Source organism: Poecilia reticulata, chromosome 20 (genome assembly GCF_904066995.2).
Source record: "Poecilia reticulata chromosome 20, P_reticulata-male-v2, whole genome shotgun sequence".
Classification (NCBI taxonomy): Eukaryota; Metazoa; Chordata; class Actinopteri; order Cyprinodontiformes; family Poeciliidae; genus Poecilia; species Poecilia reticulata.
Window position 1 is genome coordinate 15,947,685 of NC_088849.1, and position 27,022 is coordinate 15,974,706.

General features: G+C 39.1%; 3 protein-coding genes across 9 annotated transcripts in view; 2 read left to right on the forward strand and 1 right to left on the reverse strand.

Annotated features, from left to right (window-relative positions):
- Positions 1–244: 244 nt before the first annotated feature.
- sec22c (SEC22 homolog C, vesicle trafficking protein) lies at positions 245–4,843 on the reverse strand. Its single transcript, XM_008396218.3, has 7 exons — positions 4,705–4,843; positions 4,125–4,336; positions 3,679–3,842; positions 3,377–3,544; positions 3,124–3,245; positions 2,593–2,658; positions 245–2,492 (listed from the first exon to the last, which is right to left on the reverse strand). The coding sequence occupies exons 2-7, from the start codon at positions 4,304–4,306 to the stop codon at positions 2,292–2,294; spliced, it is 903 nt and encodes a 300-aa protein (XP_008394440.1). The 5' UTR covers positions 4,307–4,336; positions 4,705–4,843; the 3' UTR covers positions 245–2,291.
- An 88-nt stretch (positions 4,844–4,931) lies between these two features.
- On the forward strand, positions 4,932–17,189 carry nktr (natural killer cell triggering receptor). 7 transcript variants are annotated; one of them, XM_008396219.3, is made up of 17 exons: positions 4,932–5,087; positions 6,045–6,123; positions 6,553–6,627; positions 7,541–7,648; positions 8,013–8,057; positions 9,745–9,832; positions 10,597–10,626; positions 10,804–10,949; positions 11,100–11,286; positions 11,388–11,555; positions 12,413–12,500; positions 12,592–12,740; positions 12,822–15,473; positions 15,554–15,634; positions 15,789–15,848; positions 16,333–16,434; positions 16,658–17,189. In XM_008396219.3, exons 2-17 carry the CDS (start codon positions 6,066–6,068, stop codon positions 16,725–16,727), a joined length of 4,107 nt encoding a protein of 1,368 aa, XP_008394441.2. In that variant the 5' UTR covers positions 4,932–5,087; positions 6,045–6,065; the 3' UTR covers positions 16,728–17,189. The 7 variants fall into 7 exon arrangements, with proteins under 7 accessions (XP_008394441.2, XP_008394442.2, XP_008394444.2 ...); XM_008396220.3 differs by having other exon boundaries at positions 4,947–5,079; XM_008396222.2 differs by lacking the exons at positions 4,932–5,087; positions 6,045–6,123; positions 6,553–6,627 and adding an exon at positions 8,293–8,316 and having other exon boundaries at positions 7,553–7,648.
- Positions 17,190–20,716: 3,527 nt separating this feature from the next.
- Positions 20,717–27,022, forward strand: part of zbtb47b (zinc finger and BTB domain containing 47b) — a 36,846-nt gene continuing 30,540 nt past the window's right edge. The window contains exon 1 of the mRNA XM_008396217.3: positions 20,717–21,080. Coding sequence (XP_008394439.2) covers positions 21,078–21,080 — 3 coding nt within the window. The 5' untranslated portion in view covers positions 20,717–21,077. The remainder of the gene's footprint in view (positions 21,081–27,022) is intronic.

Genomic DNA, 27,022 nt, shown 5'->3' on the forward strand with positions numbered 1-27,022 from the left:
TGACATTATAAACATGATATAAAAATTAAGTACTAAAAAATGCAAAGTTTCAACTTAACTTATTTATATTTATATTTGATTACTTGAGGATCAGCAATGGGGAAATCAGTTTAATTGCTGACAGAAAACATAATTGTAACTCCGTCTAGAATCATTATGGAAAAACAAAAATCTAGTCAATAGAACCCATATCCTGTAGCAAAACAGAAATTATAGAGGAATAAGGATAATTTTGACTATTAGATCATTTCAAATATTTGTAATTTTATTTTAAAAAATCCCCAACTTTTTACATTTATCAATGGCTTAATAATTAACAGGGAAAAGACAGATTCCATACATCTCTATTGAAGCCATGACGTTAATAGCTACCAACATTAACTTTCACTGCTTGGTACGACTCAAACTTGCAACTAAAGTTGTTGTAAAAACAAAACAATCATTACAAGAGTTATTACATGACACTTCAACTTTTCATCTTCCTTTCATAAATTTGCACTCGAACATAAATGTGAGAACTTCAACCTAAAGGACGATGTGTTGAGCCCCAGAAACATACAGAAAAATGTAAATAAATATAAATTCACTCCAAATTTTAAACATTCCGTAATAAAACCTTGACAAACAATCTTTACATAATAGTGCAGCTTTTTAAAACTAACTATATTTAAGAAATCAGTGCTTTCATATCATTATCTGTTGAAAAAGACAGAACTAAAATGTCAAATGCCCTGGTCAGAATTTTTTAAGTTGATTTTGTAAACCTACGAGCTGCCCACATCAATTTTAGTTGATTAAAATTTCTGTTTAAGAACCAAAATACAAGAATATTCAAGAAGGAAAGGATTCAAAATATGATTTTGCATCCTTCTTACTTACTTAAATTAGGCACAAAGGCTACGTCACACCAAGTAAAAACGGACTTACGGAAAAAAAACCTCATTGATTTTGGAGTGATTATTACCGTTAGCATAAATCAGACAGCTGTCTTTGCGTTTAATCCGTGGGGAATGTAGGTCCTTACCTTAACTACAAGATATCCATAAGAATACAAACAATTTAAAATTAAACATATTACATGATAAGACAGAGATGCTAACAAAAGCAGCTTTGCTTTACTCTATTGTATGCTTGAAGTCCTCTCTTGCAGCCTGAATTAAACAATTTCTTAAGAGGTCGTAGAAATGCTTCACTCTAAATAGCCTCTGACTTTATTTTTAGACACCTTGTTGATATGTAAAATAGCTAATTTGAGTTTCCTTCACACCGGAACGGCTTCCATGCAGAAAAGTGTTGTTACTGTGACTCAGTAGGACTCAGTACATCGTTTCTTACTGACCAGTCAGTTAGTGCAGATCAAGCCAAAAGTGAAAGATTTCAATCACTGGCTGATTTCTCAGTTCATCTCTACTTAAGATACATCTCTAGCTGATTTAATACAATAAATACTTAGAGGTGTAAGAAAATGTGTGCAGGTAGCAGTGGTTATTGAAAGCATAAATAGCTTTAACGTCAATCAGAGCCTACAGTGTTGTAGCAGCTAAGCACATGCCTGAGAAAATGTAAAATAAGGTAACTGAACCCAACCATTTTGCCACATTTTAAAACAGGAACCGGACCATGTTTCTGTAAAAAAACTTTGATTTAGGCTTTTGTTTTGGATGAATGCGTATTGAATCATAGAGAGCCAACAAGCAGCACTAAGAGCTATCCTTCCGTTCACCTAATGCTAATCCAAACTATAAAATAAGAAATTATGTTCCTACAAAAGCAACATGTTTTCACTCATTAAAGCATGTCCTTCCTATCTTAAAAGTACAATAATTACAAACCGTCAGAGAACTTTTTAAAGCAATTATGCAACATTAACGAAAAGGCCTGGAAAAGCTGAAAAAAAAAAAAAGGGAGCAGAACACAAGTAAAAATGAGTCATATGATTAAAAAGTAGCCACCACTGTTGAGGCAGGTTAATGGTCTCCATGTAGAAAATAGTGAGAAACCATGTATGAAAAAAACATCTCTGGCTTTCTTGACAATGTTTTTTTTGTTCTTATTTTGATTTGAAAGCTTCCAGACCGACTGCTAGTCTTTGTTTCCTTGCCTTAAAAAACAAAGCTAAGACATCGGCTATGTACAAGAGAACGCTAGCTTGAACTTCCGCAACGCAACTTCATTCATCATCGTCTTCAAGTTTTTATTAAAACAAGTCCACCCACGGTGAAGCGGGCGGTTTACATATTCCTCCGTCTGAATACTGGGTCGGCGCGGCACGTTGAACAGTTCCGAGCTCCTCACACTCCACAGTCGTCGGTTCTGTGATGGATTCTGCGAGTGAGGGTGAGCGAGGTGGAGAGGGAGGCGACGGAAATGTGGAAGAGGAGCTGCCATACGTTCCTCAAGCCAAGCAGGTACAAGTTGCATAGGACAATCACGCCTAAAAGAAAGAAGGACTTCAGCTTCTTCAGGGACGAGTGGAACAGGTAGAGGTGACACTGCGGACACGGTAACAAGAAAACGTGTTAGCCGTAGCTTAGCAAGAGGTTGTTACTGTTTGCAACGAGCAGCTGTGTCAACCTGCCAACCGTTATTTACCTGAAGAGCACAGCAGACGAACGCAAAGAGAAATGCCGCAACGTTCCAAATGCCTTCGTAGTCATCCTTTTGGAAAGGCACATTAAAAACAGTTGGGTTAGCTTCAACCTTTGCTGACAATCTGCTCCTACATATTTTTGATTAAATGAACCATCTAAAAATAAAGAAAATGACAAAACAGCTAAAATGCAATTATTTTTGAAACCGCTTGCTCTGTACAGTTCTGGTCAGAACTGTAATGCAGAAACAAATTGGCAGAATACATTTGGGGCTTTTAGTAATTTACCTCAAACATTGCTTGTTCAGGGTGGACTGATATCATACAAAAAGAAGAATTAGGTGCAGAAGGGGCGCATATATAGAGCTGTGTGCATCTGTATTAAACTGCAGTTTTGAATCCGTCAGCTGTATTATGACTATCAAATAACAAAAATGAAAAAGCATTCCACTACAAATAGTCAAGGGTAGACTGAACAAAAAAAAAAATCTTCAGCTGGTAAACCTTTGATCAGACCCTTAAACTTGTCACACCTGGAATGTGTTCTCTGCGAGGTGCACCCCACGGATCACGTTCAAAGACGCACACATGATATTTAGGACAAGGGAAAGGATGCCTGGGGCGCTCACTGGTTCAAGCCTCTGATTTACACCAGCTGGAACGAAAGAAAACAACAACATACCTTTATCACATTAAGATAGCGTGATATAAACCCTCCTAATATCTGTATTACTTTAGCATGAAGTATGAGAGACTGATTGTGAATTGCCTTAGTGGATGCAACACCTTGTTCTATGTGCCCGTTTGCTGTCCCGTTGGTCAGCTCCACTTCATCCGGGTTGATCAGTTGAGGTGGACGGATCCTCAGGTCCTCTTGGACCTCTGCCAGAGTCACCTCCAGAGCAGGACCTCCACTCTGGTTGTACTGCTGCTTCAGTTTTTGAATAGTGCCATCTACTCGGTAGAAGCAATATTTATACTTGGATGGATAGATTCAACTTATTTTTAACAAACTGTTCATTGAACAAAAGCATAAAACCATTTGGTAGAAAATGTTTAGCAAAATTATTATTTTTTTCTTCCCTCACCAAATTCCAAAAATGGATATGGCCTGGCTGCCAGGGAAATGACGGTGCTGTTGAAGCATGCGGTGAACTCCCAACGCAGGTCTTCTAGGAAGCAGAAGGCTTTAGCAACGGGGAGGCTGCTGTGGCACACGCTCATGTAGGACACACCCTCGGAGGAGACGAAGCTGAACAGGTGAGAGGAGACAAGGTGTTTGGTAAACAAGTAGCTCGGCACAGCGAGGCGTGGATGACCTGGTGTCGGCACCAGAGGGTCCAGGCATGGGCTGATTCCAGGCACATATAGCAGGAATCAAAGAAAAATAAAGAACTAGGACATTATCGTAATTATAAATGAACACGCAACTTTCCAGGCTTTTTTTCTTTTTTTGTTGTTATCTTGGGCTATGCCTAATATGTTCACTTTCTTAAATAAAAAAAAATAATTGTTCAGGTTTCAGAATCCTTACTATATATTGAGCTTCTGGCCTTTAACGGTGCCCCTCTCAGGGAGACGGGGCAGAGACTTGCTGATGGTCCTGAGCTGCTGCTTCCTCTCCTGGAGCTCTTTATTGTGCTCAAAGTCGGTGGAAGCTGACAGAGGGAGTCCATCCCTGACCCGCACCACGAACGCAAACAGGATCAGAGACATGATAGCCTGAGTCTGTGGAGGATATGCAGCCTGCATGGGGCAGACGGAAAAAAGAGATGAAGAGAATTACCATTTAAAACACTTGGCTTAATTTGGCACAACAGTCATTCTAACGCAGATCACACATGGTATTACAATCATATGTCTAATCATAGTTTTAGAAATGTCATTGGAAACTATGAGATTATTATGTAATGAACCTAGTGCAATAAAGATTTGATTAGCCTGCAATTAACATACAAACGTCCAATTAAATGTTTGTATTAACGTAATAATATTCAGAGATTATTAATATGTCCTTACATATACTGCGTTAGAAGAAAAAAATAATTATTAATTTAGAAATTAACCTTAATTTATCATGTACATTTAGATTACACATTTAAGTTACACCTTACCTCATTGTTATGGAGTTCATGCTGCACCTTGTTACAATGCTACTGTAAGTTAGCTCACAACAGCATCATACAAGCCAATCACACTGCTCACTGAAAAGCCAACCTCCGATAAACAACCTACGAGGGTAATTAGAAAGTCATATAAACAAGCTTGAAGATCCTATAAACAAATGCGAGTAGGACGGCTGATTTAAATTGTCCAGGGAGCTAACTTGATTTCTGTTTCTGGATAACAACCACCACAACAAATCTTCTACGGTACAGCAGGAGGGACAAACTTCCCAAAGGAAACCCCTACTCTTAAAAAGAAGAAGGAAGTAGCACAAGCTAACGGTTTACCGTCAGTGACTAGCTCGCTTTACCCGGCTAGCTACTGTACGTGGGTACGTTATTTAATATTAATTAGCTTTAAATATATAATGCGAGTTGGAAGCTTTGAATAAATTTGTGTAGTACCCGGATAAATGTGTTTAATGAAAGAAACGGTGGAGAATGCAATGGAAGTTGCTACGTAAACAGCATATAGCGCAGCTAGCACTAGATAGCTGAGAGGTAGCTAGTGCAACCATTTTGATAGCGCATATGTTGTTTGTTTTACCAAGTGAACAATGTATTCTCTTTTTATTGTATTTTTAACTCTCCTAATGAACTGTACCATAGCTTTGTTGTCGGGTTATATTGTGACGGAATTGCAATAGACGGCATAAATGTGTTCATTTGTAAAAAGGTTAATTGTTTTTCTAAAAAAGTCGGATGTATCCTTAAATTTGATAAAATAGTTTTATTTTCGGGCAGTTTCTCTTGTATTTATATTTGGGGTCTGTAATAGCTGTTTTAACACATTTTTAATATTTTTTCAGCTTTACTATGACAACTTATGTAAAGTGTGGCCACCTTCCTTATCTTTAACTAGTTGAACAAAAATCCATCTGTGGAGCTCAAAGGACAATGTAGGATGAGATCACATGAAATAAATAAGCTTTAATACATTAAGATAGATGCGCAGTTATGAATACTCTGCACTACTGTAGCATATCGTTTGATGTTGAAATAAATTGTTCTCTATTTTTAGCAGTGAACAGTTGCAGTCTGAATGTGACACTCCCGGCTAAACCTCCAAACTAAACACTGTAACACAATACACATTATGCAACCAACACAATTCAGTTCTGCGATGGTGGTGGGGCCAACAAGTCACGAACACCATCACTTTAAGCTTTTCATCTTAATTGTGTACTTTCTTAATTTATTTAATCACAGGGACAGCAAGACTAATAGAAAAGTAAATTTATCTCTGGCTTTTTCTTCTCATTTTCTTTGTACTTGCCCTGTGTTTTTAGGTCACATGCACTTTGATCACAATGGGAGTAAAAGACCGCCCTCAGTGTTACTTTGATGTGGAACTCAACCGGGAGCCAGGTAAGGAAATCATCATGTGTCAAATTAAGAGAAAACAAGTAAACAGCACAGGTTTCATTTTAAACCATGAACTTTCAACAGAAACCTTCACTGTGATATTTTTCTTTAATTCTAACAAATGAAAGTGAAACACACAGTAGTTCACCAACCTGATGGACTGGTTTGGTCTCAACTTTTCCAAATCAGTGTATCAGTTTTGAAAGGTTGTTTGGAAGTGTTGTCCTGGAGTGTTTGTTTTGTTTTTGTTATATTTTGTGGTAACTATGTACTGTAAATAAAAGCAAAAATGTCAAGTTGCTAATTATGCCTCCTGATTACATATCCAATATTTCATTTATTTTCTGTCAATTTTTCTTTAAATATGTTTTTTTTTTGTTGTAAAAAAAAAAACTTTAATAAATGTAATAAATTCTTTCTTGCTTTCTGTAGTTGGGCGCATTGTCTTTCAGCTGTTCTCAGATGTTTGTCCCAAGACAAGCAAAAACTTTCTTTGTTTGTGCACTGGTAAGTTATTTTCACTCAGTGGTGTTTTCCATTGTATTATTCATTCCAGACATTTAGCAACACTTTGTGTTTAAGTAATTTAATGAACTGGTTCTTGGCTGGATTAGATGTGAAACTGAACAAGCTGTTACTCCTAATGCTTATTTAGCCAATATATATCTTTGTTAATAGTAATCTTGTAGATTGCTATATTTTATAATGTACAAAAAAATAAAATAAACAATGAACATACCATAGGTTACTATGGTATGCGATTATATTGGTTACCCAGTAAATTTGCTCCCATTGATTGGAGCCCTGTGCTACTGTAGAGGTCTTACATCCAACAAAAATCATAAATTTGCATACAGACAGCAGAATTGTCCCTCTTCTCATTTCCTCTACATCTCATTGATTAGATTTGATTGTTTCGGACTGAATAGTTGGCTTGTACATTTGTACAAAACTGCTTTAATGAACACAATTAGCTTGTTTCACTTTTATTTTGATGGTTCTTTTAGAACTGGGTAACCCTACACCATAATTAACCAAACCTCGGGATATTTGTGTTGGCAGTGAAATCAGATACGATGTCTTGTGTCAATAGAAGTTTCTAAATTAAACAGGTTTATCTTGTAAATGTAGCATAGATAATCCAGAGGGTGATACCTTTATGCATTTATTTCCCAGTCAGATTTTTTAAAAATTAAATAAGACAAAATATTTCTACTGTCCAGCATTGACTTTTAGTACATCTGGCTATTGGTATCAAGTTCTTTAAAATACAGTAGCCTCATCCCAGGACTTCTATTTCGGAACTGCTTTTACATTTTTTGTTTTGTTTTGTTTTTCTTTTTTACATGGAAGCACTTTCTAGAATTGTCATTCAGTGTGTAGTTCTTTGAGAGTTTTCTTAATAATCCTGTTATTTCAGGTGAAAAGGGAACCGGGAAAGTCACAAGGAAAAAACTGTGTTACAAAGGCTCCACATTTCACAGAGTTGTCAAAAACTTCATGATTCAAGGAGGCGACTTCACAGAAGGTAATAACATAAATATACTTGGTGCTTTGAAAGTTTAAGTAACTTGTTGACGTTGGATTAGCGTCTATGTTTTAGAATGAGTTTGATATCTAAGAATACATCTGTGCAAATAAAAACCTACCAAAAGTGGAAATATGTTTGTTGAAGGGATGCAAAGAGTTTTTCATTAAGGTGCCTGAACCTAACAGGTTCACTGAAGCTTTGCTAACCTGGAAACCTGCTGCTTCCTGAAAATGGCAGCAACGTCTACAAAAAAGTGTTTGATAAGCAAGCTTTGATCATTAGGTGTTTTGTTTGCTGTACAAAACACTATGTTAATTTGACAAAAAAAAAAAATCTAAGTTTATTTTCTTTATGGCTGCAGGAACTGGAAGAGGAGGGGAATCAATATATGGTGGCTACTTTGAAGGTATTTCGATATTGATTCATATAATTAAAAAAAACTGATAATAAATGTGTGTTTAAGTATTGCAATCCTGTGCTATTTGAGAAAAGTTCTGCATGTTCTTCCTAGCTGAATCATTAATTTCTTGTGGCTTTCCCAATGTGTGAATTTAATCAAATCAGCATGGGAAGTAGCCATTCTCGTTACTAAATGCTACCATCCTCCTGCTAAAACTATCAACATATTCTCTTATTTATAGAGTGGTCTTTTGCAAAATGAGAAGGTAAGAAATGTGCACAGTTCAGTAACACCATGCCAACATAGTCATCACAACAAGGTCTGACCCAAAAGTTTACATGCCCTGACACACTTTCCATTCAGTCAGATATCCCTTTTGTCCTCAATGTTTGCCTGCAACCTGCATTTATAGTGTTTTTAGATCTGATGTGACAGATATAATTCAATTATTGACTTGATGACATGAAATATACAATGGAGACTGTGGAAAGTAGGACCTACTTCACTTTTGAGATTTTAGTTTTTCTAGAATAATAAATAATTACAGAGCATTTTTACAATGTAATACAATCATTTCTCAGTTTGAAGCATGTTTCTCCAAATTATTCCCAAGGTTTTCAATTAAGTTTCTATCATACCATCTTTGATAATTACACGGTTCCAACTCTCCAGTTCTCTAATAATGAAAGATCATCGATGGTTAGTGGTTATATGAGGAAAATATAGTCTTACACTCAAATAAGAAAAAAGTAAGTTACCATAAAGACAAACTGTCTCAGAGGAAAACACTACAAGTTCAAGAAAAAAAGTTTTTATAGTAGAGGCTATGATGTACAGGTTTGGACTGTATATGCAGAGATTATTCAGAACAATGATGGAGATGTGCTTCATTAATCCAGATGTATGTTTATTGGGTTTTTTTTAAGATTCAACCATTTTTAAATACACTTTTTGTCTTGCTTTGTCCTGATTTTAAATTCAAACTCAAGAAGTGTGAAAGAAAACCCAAATTACTGTCATTTTTGGACAAATCTTTGACCTTACACCACTTGAGTCGAGCTCAGAATCTTCTTTTACAAATTTAATGTTTTTATTGTTGACGTTATCACTGCATGACTGAGCAGCACCTGAACAGCTAGCTCTGTTTGTTCATGGGTTATATATAAACTCAGCTATGACAAAGCTAATTATTAAAAAAATAAAATAAAAGTTCTTCATTTTAAATTAAAAAAAACTTAACATGAATATTTTATTTTACATTTCTGGGAATACTAAATTGCATTTCCAGGCTTACAAACATTACTGACATTGATTGATTTATATAAAGTTAAGAGATTACAAGTCTTCTAAAGGAATTTGTTTATCTTTTAGAGTGTAAGTAGGATAATTTTACTCTATAGAATGTATATTTTATTTTCTAACCTAAACATTTAGACTTTTAGCAAGTATAAGGTTTATTAACGAAATCAACAGAAACTGACAAACTTCCTGTAAATATCTTTAAACTCACCAAACCACCAGTTTGAAACTTTAGAAAATTATTTAAACATTTGGGTCCATAGAAACCGAGGAGAAACAAGGGTTATGTTTTATGGTTAATTATTACTTCTTTTTTTTATCTCCAAAAGTATTTCTATTAACACTAACTGGGGAACACCCTCTGAAACTCTGATTCCCCTCTGTCTGTTCCCAGATGAGAATTTCATTCTCAAACACGACAAAGCCTTCCTGCTGTCCATGGCCAATCGTGGGAAGAACACCAACGGCTCCCAGTTTTTTATGTGAGTAAGACTCAATTCATATAAAGCACAACTTTCATTCCAACTGAAGCTCTGTCTTAGTCTTTACTTCCTGACCCTTGCCCTGTTACGACCCTGCAGAGTAGTATTTGCCACCTAAAATTCCCTCTCTCTGTATGTGTGTTAGATTTCAAAGTGTAGAGCAACATTGGATTCGTTCTTTTTTTACCTACAAATGTGTTACATTTTTTCTCTTGCCGTTTTTGTGTAAAATTTACAGAAACTCTAGCATCCTGCTCTTCCAAGGTAATGTGTCTCAAAGGCTGTGTTTCTCTCTCTCCTGACTTTTCTTTTTCATGTTGTAGTTTTGTATTTTCAAACATGTATCACAATGCACTGTTTATTTTTGAAATGCTTAAGATTCACTAATACGTTCAGGCAGATCACGTTATTTGGACTGAATCACAAAAAGGCATAATCGCTATCAGTGTGAACTTTTCTTTCACAAGTAGCTACTTGTGAGACATTAAAGAGGATTTGTCTTTTTTTCCTCCATTGATTTGATCAAATTAAAACATGATTTTACAGCTTCCTACATTTTTAGTTGATAATTGAACATTTAAAGTGCAAGATAAACCAAGAGTGGTTCTGTATGCTACATATTTTTTTTGAGACTTTTTTTGTTTTTATTCAGTTGCAGCCTCATGTTGTGTGAGTGATTTGTTTTCTCAGTTATCAATGTTTTCATTTTTTTTCATGAACCCTTCACTGTCACTGATTGACTCAACTGGATTAACCACAAACAGCACCACTAAAATGGCTCCTCACCTGGATGGGTAAGACGCTCTTGAGTCATTTCCAAATGTATAGAAGAAAAGAATCTCACCCTTTGTACTATGAAAGGTTTCATAGAATGTGTCTGAATGACTTTCTTCATAAATCCAAACGAAAAGCAATAGTAAGTTTGGACTTCAATTGTTCCAGGAGTACATTTTCTGTTTATCTCCGTCCAGCGTCCATGTTGTCTTCGGCCTCGTCATCTCTGGGTTTGAAGTGATAAAGAAGATCGAGGGACTGAAGACTGATTCGGCTAGCAGACCATACGCTGACGTGAGAGTGGTCGACTGTGGACAGCTGATCACAAAGTCTGCAAATGATGGTTAGTGCAATGTTTTTCTTGAAAACCTATGTTATGCTCGCTTACGGGAAAATGGTTTTATTTGACAAATATCACGTTATTTGATGTCACTAAATATAAAATGCATAAACCTTTATAATATTCTTAAAATTTTTAAATTTGTAATTTCAGTGCTTGAGGGCAAGCGGAAAAGGACTTCATCCATCAACTCCAATGACTCCAATTTTTCATCGTCTGAAAGTGAATCAGAAGAAAAGCTCAAACATCGAAAGCGACTGGCAAAAAGTAAACCATCTAAAAAGAAAAGGAAAGAAGGAAAAAAGGCCAAGAAAGCTGAAAATGTACCTTCTAATCAAAGGTATGTTTAAACATTTAAAATATTTCCAAGATCAAGATTAATTCGTATGATGTAAATACAACCATGCAAGTACATGTTTGGTTGCGTTCCTGCTCTTTAAGGTCTGCAGAAAAAGAGACGGCAGAAGGTGAGAGTAAACCTGAGGAGGAGAAGGAAACGGGTGGGAAGAGGGAGAAGCCTGTTGTTCGGCCTGAGGAAATCCCACCTGTGCCAGAGAATCGCTTCCTGCTGCGACGGGACATGCCAGCGCAGGAGGACAAAACAGAACCGTTAGTTATCAAGATTATTACAGAATATTAAACACGTGTGACACACCTCAAAAGTATTCAGTCCCCTGGAACTTAATTATGCTTTGTTTCATTGCAACCACAAACATTTATGTAATCTATTGGAATTTTATATAACATGACAAACAAAAGTGAAAAGGAAGGAAATTGTGTATTTTGCTGAATAAATTTAGAGAAACACGCCATGTACTTGTATTTACCCGGTTTAATCAAAACTCTCTTGGAGTAAATTTCTGCCAACCTGTAACTGAAGGAAAACGACTCTAAACATCTATTTTTACAGACACTCAATTAGGTGTATGTTTGGACTTTGACTGGGCCATTCTCAGAATGAGAATATGCTTTGATCTAAATTATTCCTTTGTGGCTCAGGTTGTATACTTAGTGTCTTAAGTTTGCGCTGTAGCTCCATTTATTGTCACATCAACTTCAACCTGCTTCGCTTTTGAAGGGTGTGAATTGCAGTTTTAGTATTTGTTGTTGTTGGATTTTGAATTTTGCAAAGTTTCTATTTTTAGTTTGTTCGACCAGACGACCTTCTTCCACAGGGATGGTGTGTACCCTACATGGCTTGTAATTAACTTCGATCAAGTCTTCACATAGTTTTCATTCCAGAGTTTTTGCTTTTCTGATAAGTGCTTCATTATCTGGCCAGCCAGCCATGTTCTAGAGTAGTTGTGTCACACAAAATTAACATTTTTGGATTATGCGTTTAACAACTCTCTTTTAGATATTCAAACTTTACGTTTTTGCCTTACACATAATCAAGGGGCATGAATACTTTTGCAAGGTAGTGTATGCAGTATTTAATTAATTTAAAATGTAATTGTATCTTTCAGTCTTGAGAAAGAAGAAGCTGGTCCTTTAGCTGAACAAAAACCAGCTGTGACAAAGTCTGGACGGAAGATCAGAGGCAGAGGAACAATTGTATGCTCTTCTCTTGATATTAAGGACTCCATCTTTGTTAGAGTAGATTTTCAAAATTAACCGTTCTCCTTTCTTTTGCTTTTCATTTTAGAGATATCACACCCCAACCAGATCTAAATCACGCTCTACATCTGTTGAAGAGCGTGGGGGCAGTGAAACTCCACCACACTGGAAAGTGGAAACAAAGAGAGCCAAAGTTTTTCCTCCCCAGAGCCCGGAAAGGTGGAGCAAAGGAGACAAGTAGGAATTATGCTCTACTTCCCACCTCTTTGGATGTTTTTCCTGTATTTATTTGTCTTCATGCTTATTTTGCTTTAACAGACTTAAAGAGCGTTCTTCAAGCAAGTGGGATAATAGAAGCAAATCTCCTCAGTCCCACTCTGGAGAACTTTCCTCAGACCAAAGCTCTGAGAGGTCAAGCCAGCACCGGCTTCCAAAAAAAAAGAAAAAAGCCAAACACAAGAAGAAAGCCAAAAAGCGCAAACATGGCAAGAAGAAATGCTCCAAGAACAAATCTCGAGAACACTACGAGTCGGAGGGTGAAAAATCAGCAACGTCTGCTAGGAGGTCCAGATCCCGATCGGCGACCCGGTCTCCCTCAAGTGAACATCGTTCTTCTGGCAGGAGAAGGCAGAGATCCTCCCTGTCTTTTTCCAAATCCTACTCCAGGTCTTACACATCCAGTCGATCCAGATCACGAGGAAAATCCAGGTCTTATTCGCAGTCCAGAAGCTTCTCTAGATCACGAAGTCGATCTTTATCTGGATCCAGGTCTCGGTCTTATTCTCAGTCCCGGTCAAGATCACGGTCAAGGTACAGATCAAGATCCCGGTCATCTTCTCAGTCCAGGTCAAGATCAGGGTCTAGGTACACGTCCAGATCCCGATCTTTGTCCTCTAGAAAAAGGAGTTTTTCCAGATCTCCAAGGAAGAGGAAGACAACCAAACTCAAAATGGATGCCATGATGCCTGTGACTGGGAAGGCCCAAGATAAAAAGATTACACCTGTTCCCATACTGCCAGCTCTCCCAGTAGCTGAAACGGTTCCTGTGATCCCACTGAGTGACAGTCCTCCTCCTTCTCGCTGGAAACCAGACCAGAAGCCCTGGAAGCCCTCCTACATTCATATTCAAGAAATCAAAGCTAAAGTTATGCACAGTAAGCCCCCTACCGCTGGTCCGGCAGGGGACGGCTTCTCCAAAAAAACTCGCACACCAAAGTCCATACCAGAAGATGTTGAAGAAAAGTCGGCTCACAAAACATCCCACGGTGGGTCCTCCAGAAGCAAGTCCATCAGTCGCTCCAGGAGCCGAAGTTCTAGCAGGTCTAGGTCAAGATCGGCTGAGCCGTACCGGAGCAAGTCGTCATCCTGCGACAGATCAGACTCTGAAAAGGACCAAAAAGGAGGAAGCAGCCAGAAGAATTCATTAGACAAAGAATGGAAGGAGTACTACAGTTCTCTCAACAGAATAAAAAATTTAGATAAGTTTATTTTGGCCAACAAGAGTCAAGACGGACTCTCGGGTTCAGGAAAAGAAGTGAGCAGTGAGCGTAGCCCAGATTTGAGTGCCTCTTTGGAGAACAAAAGAGAGAGGGGAAACTCAGAAGAGCCAGAAGCAAAACGTTACTCTTCACTGGCAGACGAAAGCTTCAAAAGCCGCTCTGAGTGGGATAGTGACAGCGACAAAGCTACCCAAAGCAACGCGGCAACTGAGGCGCAAGTGGTCCAGTCCAGCACTATGCTGGCGACCGGATGGGATTCAGACAGAGATTCTGAGAATCCAGCAGACCAAAAAACGTTTGGTTCTGAAAAAGAGGAAGGAGAAGCGAGTTCTGAATCAGACTATGAGGCCTTGAAGAAGACGTCAAAAGCAGTGACCGAGCTAGGTTATAAAGTTGCTGCTGCGGTAGCGGCTGCTTCCTCCTCTTGTCCCTCAGATGATGGTGCTCATAAAGTTGTACAACCGGAGCGCAAGAAGAGCAAGAAAAAAGCCAAACGGAAGCATAAACACAAGAGGAAAGGAGAGAGTAAGAGCAGTTCTCATCATGGGAAGGACAAAGCTAAAAAGTCCAAGAGAAAACACCAGAAGCTGAAAGAGACTTTCCATTGGCAGCCGCCGTTAGAGTTTGACGAGGAGGAAGAGGATGACGAGTCTAAAAGGGAGAGACGTAGTCCTGGTAGAGAAGTTGAAGAAAACATGGGTGAAGACTTTAACAAAAATAACCAAGATTCAACTGATTTGAATAAGAAGCTTGTGAAAGAAGAAAAGATTCAACTGAGATCCAAAGAAAACATTGAAAGCACAAATCACTCTGACCGAGCATCTAACCAGAACAGCGTCAAAGACCAAGATTCTTTAGATGATATGGAAATCTGCACCCCGGAGCACAATGTTGACATCATTGAACATCCTGTTACGCCTGATTTGTCCAACACTGCCACTAAATTAACCCTAAATTCTACCTCAAAATCATCAGAAGTGGCGAGCACTGATGGTGCGTTGCCTCAGAGCAAAGACCAGCCAGATGTCACTTCCTCATCAACAACTGCTGGACCACAGGAAGAAGCACCTCCTGGCAGAGCCGTCATAAACTTCAAGTGGAAGCCGTTAAAACGAATGGCGGTCACGCCGGAGGTGAACGTCCAGGCCGTCACGGTGAAAAGCAAACAAAACAACGAGAACATCCAGCCTCTGGGTACGCAGGGAGTGAAAATGGAGATCAAGAGTAAAAACCGAGTCCGACCGGGTTCGCTGTTCGATGAGGTTCGTAAAACTGTACGGCTCAACCAGAGGCCGCGAAACCAGGAGAGTTCAAGTGAGGAAAGATCCCCGTCTGTGGGGAAGGACAGAGGTGCATCGCGCTCGCCAAAGAAGTCCAGCTCTGCTTCCAGCCACCGTTCCCGTTCCGGAGGTTGGTCCCGCTCCTACAGCAGATCCAGAAGTAGATCCCGTAGCTACAGCTACTCCTCCAGGTAAGAGACAAACATCATGATGACCTGTTTAAACTGCCAAATCATTACTTTTGTTCAAGTCACTTTTATTGTTCCTGAAGGAGCCGCAGCCGGAGTCGGAGAACCCGCAGACGAAGATCTCGCTCTCGCAGCAGCACATATCGAAGTTACAGCAGGCATAGGTATACCATCTCTGTTACTTAATAATCTATTTTGATTATCAGGAATGTAACTTCTTGGTATGAAGCTACAAAAGTGCCAAAATAAAATTGTTTCTTTTTATTTTTTTTCTCTTCCTGGATCGTAATTTTTGTTTTTCCTTTGCATTCCCAACAGTCGGTCGTACAGTAGAAGTCCCTCCAGAAGCCACTCACATCATCACCGTCGGAGGTCCAGGTGTGTTAAACTCCTCAGAATCAAACCTGTGGCACTGTCGTCATCTTTCAGATTTACAGTGATTTATAGATCGCTTTTAAAATAAACAACTCAGTATGTTTCTTTAATATATGACATATTTAATTTATTGCATACAAGTAAAAATTTATAAAAATTACATTTTAATTGGGGCGGGGGATGCTGTGGTGATTATTTGCACTTCTGACAGTTTGTAGCTTTCATGTGCATTTCTACAGAAAAATCTCAAATCTCACATCCCACTGTTTTCCAACCAGAATCTGGAACATGGTTAAATTGCTATTGGCTCGTTATTGGCTTCAGTTTAGTTTGGCTGTTTGTGATAACTCGAAATCCCAATAGTTAGCGTTGCATTTAATGTACTTAAACAATTGTTAACACAAGAATGTTCTTATGCTCATTCTGAACACCACTAAAACCAAACTTAAATAATCTTTTACATCTTGTGGTTTTTATTTTGCTCTAGGTCCGACTCCTACGACAGCTATTCCAGTAGAAGTCGGAGCGTGAGCAGGAGACGAGGGCGCAGGCGAAGTGAGAGCTACAGGAACTCTGAGCGCCGCACACGGTAAGACAGCAGTGAAGCAGATCTCTATTCAACCTTTATTCAGATTAATTATATCTTCTTAGACATTCTCTTCATGTTTTGGATAAAATATTCATGAGTGATTTATCGATTAGGCTATTTTCTATGCCAATGCTTCCGATTAAATAAAGGCGTCTGCATCCTTGTGATCGTCTCTCTTGACAACTAAAAGCTGAACTGTTTTGTTGTGATCCGTCTGTTTCAGGTCGTCCCGCTCTTCAAGTCGCAGTTCTTCCAGGCACAGGAGTCACAGCCGCAGCAGTCGCTACAGCTGAGAAGGAGACACACCGACGGCCTGCTCTCATGGAGGGTTCTTCATGTTTTTATACTGTGCTAAGTTTCATTATGTGAGATGAAGGGATGATCATTATGGTAATGAATGTGAGTATATCTAGACAGCAGTCAGTAGAGCATCTAGTCACTCTGCTGAAACTTTACATGCTTGCTATGAGAGAGGAGTCGAAAATAATTAACAGTCGTATATTTATGTGTTCTTTAACATTTTCTTCTCATAAGCTAAATGGTGCAATTGTTAATCTCTTTAGAAAAAACCTTTTAATGTGTTTGAGCAGGAAAGGGGTTACTTTTTTGAGATGAGGTAAAATCTGTCTGTCTTAAAGTCCTTGTTATAATTAGTTGTCTCTGAATGAACAGATGAATGTAGAAGCTGTACCTAAAGTATATTATCTCTGACATTTGTTTTTAATGACTTTTATTAAATATCACCACCCTTTGAACTTCTTTTTCTTTATTTTGGCACCTAACAATGTTTTGACTTGGCATTTATTGTGCTTCCGATATTATTGAGTGAGCTCATAGGCTTCTATTAGTTGCAGTGCTTCAGTTTGATCTGCAGGGGGCAGGTTTCCATGCCTGAGTGAAGACTGGATCAAATCAGCTTTAGATTTCAGTTTATTATTCAATATCAGAAATAGCAGGAAAAAAGTGAACATTTATATTTTTATACTTAACTATAATATGTTGAGGTGACTTTATTTTACATTGATTTTACTATATTATTTCAAGTACACAATAATGTGTAAGGTTTACAAAGTTATTTATAAAAAAACTGGTTTAAGTAGAAAATGTATTGCAGTTCTTAAACAAGGTGATTAAATAAATTTTTTAATCTTAGGTCTAATGCCCAATATGCTTTTGAAACACAATAATAGAAATACATGAGCAATTAAAATATATATATAAATATTAAAATCCTGTTAACCGTTTTTATATAAAATTAAAACTGAGACTGGATTTTGAAAGCAGATAATCGTTTCCTCTTTGTGCATGCTCACTGTTAACTAAACGTGTAATATTTTAATAAAACAAATCATGTAGTCCGACTTTTCAAACTATAAACTGGAAAAATGGAATACGTGTCAGTCTTTGAAAACAAATACAATAGAGCTCAGTGGTGATGTGGATGATCAGTTTTTGTAAGCATTTGCTGTGCTTAGCCAATCTGTTTTTATTTAGTGCTACTGGCCTTTACTAGACAGTAAGTAGAGTGGAGGGAGAGTTGGAAGACATGCACCAAATGGCCCAGAACAACCACATCAAGGAATGTAGCCTCTACACATGGTCAGTGGCGGAGCCAGAGGGGGGGGCCAGGGGGGCCAGTGCCCCCCCCTGTCATCTGATTGGCCCCCCTAGTGGCCCCCCCGATGATTGACATGTAACAACACCAGGTTATTCCTGTACATTATTTGGAATCATTCTAAGTCAACCTAATATCTAAAGAAGAAAAACAATAAATATATGAAAAGAAAATGTATAAAACTTTATATAAGTCCATGTGACATAAATAAATAGATTTTCATCAGGCGTGATACCAGCCTCCTTTAAACTCATAACAAGCTGATATTCTTCTCCTGGATGTTTCAGTTGCTACGCTGTGGTGCAACTCAAAGGCTAAAGCACTTCATACCTGGTGGTGATGGTAAAACACCAATAAGTTATTTATTGATCCTCCGCAAAAAAGAGAAAAAACCGAAGAGGGGCCGACAATGTTCGTAGTTTGGAGCAGAGGTTGAGCTAGTTTTTTCGTTGTCCGTCAAAGAAAAAAATCATTTTATTTCCAATTTGCAGTCATCTAACGAAACATTTACTATTTCTCTGCGAGAACGTTTTTGAAATCAGGTAACATTTCACAAAATGACGTGATTAGAAGACGGCAGAACTCTGATCGGTTCCTGATCCCTCAGCGGGAGAAAAACCAGCAGAAGCGGATCAGCTGCGCTAAACGCTCCAAAGTCTCTGGTCCGTTAAAGCGTCCAGATTAGAGATGATTCTCTGATAGATATTGTTCTTAGTCTGACTAATAATGAGCTCCATGATGTTCTCTGTGCGTAAAGTTGAAACTGTCTGCGCACCAAGTGTCAGCTGTGCGCTTGATCACAGTCTGGACAGAAACCAGCGGACTGCTCTCTGTTCTTATCAAGACGAGGGTGAGTAGGGAATCTGACATATTAACTCAGTTAAGTTTTTACTGGTTTTGTTTTTAAAACACCATTAACTAAGCAGTGTAACTATATATTGTATATTTGGCGTTTGTCGTCTCATGTGTGATTACTTGGAGCGTAACGGTGGAGCATTTATGCGCATTTATTGCCCAGCGCACTGCGCTAGTTTCTGCCTATCGGATCTGCACTTTAATTTCTTTCCTCTCTCAACAGTCAGCTCCTACCGTGTTTCCCCGAAAGTAAGACAGTGTCTTACTTTCTTTTTATCCCCAAAAGCCCCACTATGTCTTACTTTCGGGGTATGTCTTATATTGGAAAAAAATTGTCGAATTTTTTGTTTTAACCATAAAATTAACATTTATTAACAACCGGAACAGTATTGTATTCACCACAAAACAGTTTTATAAAAGGAAGTGCAGGGGACGGCGCGGTGACGTATGGAGAGTGGGACGGTGCGGACGTGGGCAGGAGACGTGGGCGCGCAGCTAGACGAGAGGGAGGCGGCAATACCCCCGTGTTTCCCCGAAAGTAAGACCGGCTTATATTAGCCGACCCCCCTGAAACCCCCGATACGTCTTACAATCGGGGGTGTCTTACTATCGGGGAAACACGGTATTCCTCTACTAAACTACAAGTAGAGAACATTCTCTTTAGCTTTTCTCTGTGTGCTCCAAACTCATTAAATGTAAACTCATTAGAAGCCCGAACCTCCATCAGGCAAATAGTTCTGGTCCGACCCGAACTATTTTTACCTGTCAAATTACCTGTCCAAACAGAGCTTCCTAACCAAGGTGTCCATAACTCTTCAACTCGCTGTCAGCTCCCGGTCAGAAAGACGCATTTAGTTCAAATTCCATGAGATGATATTCAGAAAGGATCTTTAATTTGAATGATTTTAGTTTCCTCTGTGATGAACTCTTTGCATAAAGTCTATCATGTCTCCATGTGCGCCAGTCAAAGGTGTCAAATGACAGAGGGGCTTAAAAAATAACCAAATATTCAGTTTGGTTATTTTTTAACCAAACAGTTATTTTTTTAAATTATATATATATATATATATATATATATATATATATATATATATATATATATATATATACATGTGCACACACACATTTTAAATTTTTCCCCCCCAGACGTAGTCCTGGCCCCCCCTTGGCCCCCTCAACTTTAAAAGTCTAGCTCCGCCACTGCACATGGTGCGCCTGCTCGACCAACTGAGCCACAAAGTCTGTTTGTTCTTACTATGAAACTAGCATAAAAGGGATATATATATATATATATATATATATATATATAAAGCCATATACTTTATTTTCTAGTCTACCTAACGTTTTATCTTTTTAAGAAGATCTTAATTTGTCACAAAAAAATTTTTCCCTTCACATCAACTGCTTGTACAATTTTTGAATTAGATTAGGGGCCCCCATAAAGTCACACCAAGGGGCGCAAATGGCCCTCGGACTGCATTCGCACGCTCCTGCTGTAAGTCATCAAGTTAAAATAAATAAATACCTGGAATATATCTCTACCTGTAATGAATCTACCTGATAATTTTACCTTCTTGAATAAACCTTTTCTATGGTTATGCGCATATGTAGGGCGAAAAACTTGCAGTAAAAGGTCGCTTGTGCTGCAGTTGGACTCCCTGTGACTGCTGCCATGTGGGAAATAAGTGAACTCTCTGACCCCCGCACGTGTCTGCCCGCCACCTGACGTCACACTGTTCCAAGCAGGAGCGCAAAAACGCCGGGAAGCGCTCGCGCCAGGCTTTGCGCCACACGGCCGCTGCGCGACCTTCGCAGCCCCGTCTTTTAAACATCAACCCGGACGGTGGAAGGAAAATGCGCCTGAACGTGAACTTCCTCTTTTCCCTCCGTTTAAAAACAGTACCGTGTCCCTTTAAAAGCGTCTGACAAAAAGCCCATATGATCCCCGAGCTCCAATCACCAATTCCTTCTGCAAAAGCAGTCTCTGCATTTTTGACTGTCTGAACGCCACAGCTACGCTCTTGAGGGGGGGAAAGACACAGAGAAAAGGGCAAAAAAAGAAAAAAAAACTGCAGAAATGTGACAATCCAACGGTCGTTTTCATGGCGAGGGGGAAACCGCAGCGAAAGGAGTTATTCTGGGACTCCTTGGAGCCTCGAAGCGCTGGATCAAAATGGTAGGCTGCAGGCTGCATTTTTGTTTATTTTCTGTCCCTTTTCTTCACCTCCGCAAGTTGAGCCACTCAGCGGCCCGATTGAACTTAACACACTTCATCGCCGTGACGCCCCGTCAGGTTGTTGTTGTCCGGGTGTTGTAGTGTTTGCAGAGAAGTTTGCAACTTGTGCACAAGGCTGGAGTTGGGGAAAACGAGGCTGCCCCAGAAGAATGCAGCTGCTGCTACGAGAGCTACAGAGATGCGCGGAAGGAGTTAAATTCCTTCATCTCAGGGCGCTTCTGCAACAAACCTCGGGGTCGTGATGGGTCCACATGTTCAGAGGTCGAGGGAAAGTAAAGGTGGCACTTTTTTTTTGTCTGAGCAGTACTTGTGCTTGAATGTTGTCAGGAAGAGATGTGCACTGAGAATCAGCTGAGCAGAGGAAGAGATGTCACTCCCCATGTTTTCAGAACTTAACCTGGTCGCAGCTTATACGCACAGGTGCAACTCTGTAAATTGCAGTAGCATGAAAAAGTAGATTTGTGAATTGAGAAACATTTATTTAATTGCTGTTATATTCCTCCCACAGTCCAAAAACATGACTGTCAGGTTAATTGGCCTCTCCAAATTGTCCCTAGGTGTGAGTGTGTGTGCATGGTTGTTTGTCCTGTGTGTCTCTGTGTTGCCCTGCGACAGACTGGCGACCTGTCCAGGGTGAACCCCACCTCTGGCCAGGAACGTTAGCTGGAGATGGGCACCAGCAACCCTCCTGACCCCACTGAGGGACAAGGGTGTAAGAAAATGGATGGATGGATGGATGGATATTTTTCTATATTTTAAAATATACACAAACTATCTTTGACAGGTATTTTAAATATACACTTGAGTAAGTGTATATTTACGCTTGGGCAAATGCATATTTTGTTCACTTAAAGTATACTTTTATTTAATATACTTCTTAAAAGTGTATTTTGGTACAATTATATTTAAGTATGTTTCAAGTTATAATTTCAAAATTGGTCCAAGCATACTTTTAGTATACTTCATATATATTGATATATTTCAAATATAAGTATGTTTGAAATATACTAAAGTATACTTTTTTTTCTCTTGAGAATCTTAAAATCTATTCGATAAAAGACGGGCAGCCAGTGTAGGCCTTATATGGTCACGCTTCCTGGTTCTTGTAAGAAGCCGTGCCGCTGCGTTTTGGATCATTTGAAGTCGCTGCATCTGTGATTTATCCATGCCTTTATATAATGAATTGCAATAATCCGAACGAGTTGTAATGAAGGCATGGATACGTCCTTCAAAGTCCTTAATACAAAAATAAGATTTAACTTTTGCTCAAATCCGCAGGTGATAAAAACTTGATTTAACGACAGAGCTAAGTTGTTTATCTAGCTTTAAAGAGCTATCAAAAGTGAAACCAAGATTCCTAGCAGAGGTCGGACAAAACCGAGCTAAAGGACCAAGAATCAGATCTGGATTTGTAGTCTGAAGTCTGTGACCAAATGATATTACTTGAGTCTTACTCCGATTAAGGTGAAGAGAGTTTTGTTCCATCCAAAATTTGACTTCAGCTAAACAATCTATCAATAGCTGAAGAGATTCATTTTTACCATCTTGTAGTTTAAGGGGCATATAAATCTGTACGTCATCCGCAAAGCAATGAAAAGAAATATTAAATTTATGGAAAATCTGACCAAGAGGCAATAAATATAAGAAAAACAAACGGGACCTAAAACTGAGCCTTGGGGAACGCCGTACTTTAAAGGTTTGGCCCCAGAACAACATTGGTCAAGATGAACTGAGAAAGTTCTGTTTTCTAAATAAGATTTAAACCATTTAAATACTGGGCGTCTCAGGCCAACACAATGTTTTAATCTATATAAGAGAACCTGATGATCTGCAGTGTCAAATGTGGCGCTCAGATCTAGAAGTAATAAAACGGCAACATTGCCTGAATCAACTGTTAAAAGAAGATCATCATAAACTCGAAGCAAAGCTGTTTCAGTGCTATGAGCAGCTTTAAGCCCAGACTGAAACTTCTCAGTTATATTATCTTTTAAAAACATTTCTAGCTGAATAAAAACAATTTTTTCAAGGACCTTAGATAAAAAAGGGAGTTTAGAAATGGGCCTAAAATGTGCTAGTACACTTGAGTCTAGATTAGGTTTTTTTAAGGGGTTTAACTGCAGCATGTTTAAGAATAGATGGGACACAACTGGACTGCAATGAGGCATTTATCACGATATATAGGCCAGAAGTGAGAAAATGTCTTTTATCAAATGAGTAGGAAGACAATCCAAAGGATAATTTGAAGGCCACAGATGCTTAATAACTGAGGTCCGTTCATCTAAAGAAACTGGCTGAAAATGCTCCAGAATAGTTATGCATTTCATGGGAATCTGAATCTACCGGTGTATTCGAGCCTCTAAGAGCTACAATGTTTTCTGTGAAAAACTTGGAGAAACCCTCTCAAAGTTCAACAGGATAAATGGATTAACAATCCTATCCAGGACATTAAAAAGGACTTCTGGGCCTCCCTGCCCCAAAGACAGGCAGTGGCAGTAATGGCATGCTGCCATATCTGTATTCATTATACGACGTTTGTGTTGCAGATGACTCAACTTCAGTTGGTAGATGTAATGATTTCACAAGTTCTGCGGCAGACAATGGGACTCCTGTGCAGAATCTGCTGGTTTTCTTCACCAGATCCAGTTTGGGGCAGAAGGACAGTATTCTGTTTATTTTTTGGAGAGCTCTGTTGTCTGTGAAGGTCTCTACCTTATAACTTTGTTTCAAGATTTGTCGATCAAGATCATGGAGTCCCAATCCAGCTCCGATCCAGTTTGTAACTCTACAGAAGAAACTCATTCTGTTAATTGGTCAAATTTTTCCTCAAAAAATTTCTTAAATGTACCGGAGACTCTCAGTTGGTGAAGGAAGCTGAATAAAAATATAATGCCCCTTTTCCACCGGCTCTACTTCAGCAGCCCGGCTCCGGCTCGGCTCTATTTCGGAGTTACCGCTTTTCCAGACTGGGATCTGTAGCAGGGTGCCGCCCCCTGGCGGTGGGAGTGGGGGAGTGGAGGTATAGCGCCCCGCCTCTAGGCGCCATGTGCTGTGCTTCGTTACTATACGACCTAACTCGAGTTGTTTTTCTAATACAAAAGAAGAAGCAGCTTCTTTTGAGCTTTTTTTTTATTATTATTATTTTTTTATGGCCTGATTGTGATTTTTCTGAGACTTCAAGAAAATTCGCGGTGGGAGGAAAGCTGCGATTGTGGTGAGGAGGAGCTGATCTCCACCTTGCAGCGGGAGGACAGCAGGTGGCTGTGATGGGCTAACGAGGATTTCTGTATTAAACTACTATAAAACTTGTAATAGTGCTGAATATACCTTTCAACCACTTTGAAAAGCTTTTCTTCGTCTCTCCAACATCTTTATCCTTCCCCCTCTTCCGTTTTTTGTTTTATGCCCCGGAGTTTTTTTTTGTCCCGCCGCGCCATCTTTAGCTTCCTGTTGTCGAGTGCACTACAATTAAAATTTAAAAGCAGAAAAAAAAACCGCGCTTCTGCGCGTTCTCGAAGTGAGAACCAAGCTACCTGTATGGGAGGGGAGAGGCGCCTAATCAGTGCTGTTCCTCAGTTATCGATCATTTCATACACAAACAGCTGTTAAGTACATAAAATGCTGACGAGAAAAAAAAATTTCCCCTCATCATTTTTGCGACCCCTCGAGTGCAGCGCCCCTATGCGTTTTTTTTTTTGCGCCACTAAATAAGTGCTATAAATACCATCAATATACCCAAAGCGTACAGGAAAGAGCGTGGCTGCTCCGGAGTCTGATAGTGAAGCCCAACAGTCCGCTCTGGCTCCGGGGTCATTTCAGGATGCCTCATTAGGAAAGCATGTGGAGCTGGATGCAGCGGTGGAGTAATCCCAGTGCGCGTTCACATCTGGAGGCTTGGGTTAATATCTGGGTCAGGTCAGCCTAGGTCAGCCCTGGTGCTCACTGGGTGGCTTCTGCCGGGAGCTAAGAGGAACGGGGAGTTTGGTTATTATTCTGTTATTTTTTTTTCTTCTCTTTTTCTGTTGGAAAGACATGAGAGAGAAACGACAGCGTGGTTGGTGTGAGTACGGTGAATGTTATCCCTCGCTGATTTAAAGATAGTTTATCTCTGATTGTTTTTAGTCCTAGATAAATGCTGCAAGTACTTTACGTACTTCAAACAGGGGGTCGGTTTCATGTAAAGTCCCTGTTTCTCATTAGCCATATGTTACATAACTAATGGTTGAATTACATGAGACCACGGAGGCTCTCAAACCAAACCAGATGGAGAAGAGGACTCGCGGAGAGGCAAACAGAAACTGTAAGTGATGACAGAAAGAGGTACATCATACAATATTGGAGAAAGATGCAAAGTTAAAATTGGGGGAAAAAAAGAGCTGCCACAGAGCCCTCACAGAAAACAAAACGGGCATAAAATAACAGAAAACAAAATTTCAGAAGAATATTGCATGTGTGCAAATTGTTTGTTTTTTTTAACCCTTTGGGGTCGTCAAGTTGCAAGTTTGTGTTTTAGAACAATGTCACAAAAAGCGACCTAAAACATCACCATGTCAACAGCAGACAACAGTAGAAAAAGCGTATTTAAATTTAAGGAAATGGAAGGAGGTGAAAGTTCTCCTGTATTTAGTTGGGTATAGTCTGACAAACCTGTCAGAATTTCTCTTCTTATTTGTTTTATTTTACACTAACATCATGAATTTTGACATAATTTCTCCACGAAAGGAAAAAATCAGAGCTCTTAAAGCCATTTTATTTTATTTTTTTTCCACATGACTGTACTTGCCCGTGTGTGTTAATCAGTCCATGTTCTCCTAGATTGTGATTGCCGAGTTTTAAACGTCAGCACACGGAGCATGTGCAGGCATGGTAAATACACACGCCGTCTCTTTGGCTTTCATTTAACAGCCCGTAATGTTTTTTTTAATAAGCACAAAATGTGAAACTAAGTACACCTCAAACATTCGTGAAACAACAGGGTGTTTTTTTTTTTTTTTTTTTCTTTTTAGTATGATTGTGTTTAGAGCATCAGCCATGCAGGTCGTCTCTTTTAAAAGGGCCTGAGCGGCTTTTAGCTCCCTATTCACGGCGCTCCTGCCAAGCCAGTGGACGTCTCTGTCTCTGAGCGCAGAGGGATGAAACCAACATCAGTCTTTGTTAAACCGTTACAGTGCAGCCATTCCTGAGACCTGGCAACAAACGGCAGCAGGCATGATCAGGTCCTGGCGGGAGATCGGGTTTTCTGAGAAACTCTTACCTCCCTGTAGGTGCTGCAGATTTATGCCCCAGAGATTGTGAGCTGTGGACATCGCTACGCAGATGGCAAGGTCAAACACATGGAGACACACTGAGCTTATGTAAGGGTTCTTTTGTTCACGTTCCACCAAATGACATAAGCTTGTTTTAAGGAGGTTACTTTGTTTTTTTTTACGCTAAGAAAAACACACATTGTTTTTACATGTGACCTTTCTTTTTTTTTCCTTAAACTCTTGCCGTCCTGTGAGAGAGGCACGTGTCGGAAGGAGAAAAAAAAAAAAAAAGTTACTGATTTTGATCAGAAACGCTGAGCAGTTTTTTAATTGTTTCCTATATTGGGATTTCTTTTTTTTATATTCTAAAGAGGAGCATATAAAAATGTCAAAACTGAAGTTAATTTTTTTTGGTGACATGAGGAAACCATAGTGATCGCTGCAAGGGACATCGAAGGATAAAAAAAAAAAAAAGTGGGATTTGGCATATATTTTACAAGATAATTGATAAAATGATCTAACAGAAAATGCAATGACATGCTAACAGCACGTTTTCCAGGCACTGGAGATGATGCTCCACATGAAAATGTTCTGGATGATGCCATCAGTTGCTATTCCACCCTATTTGCTTTTGCTGCT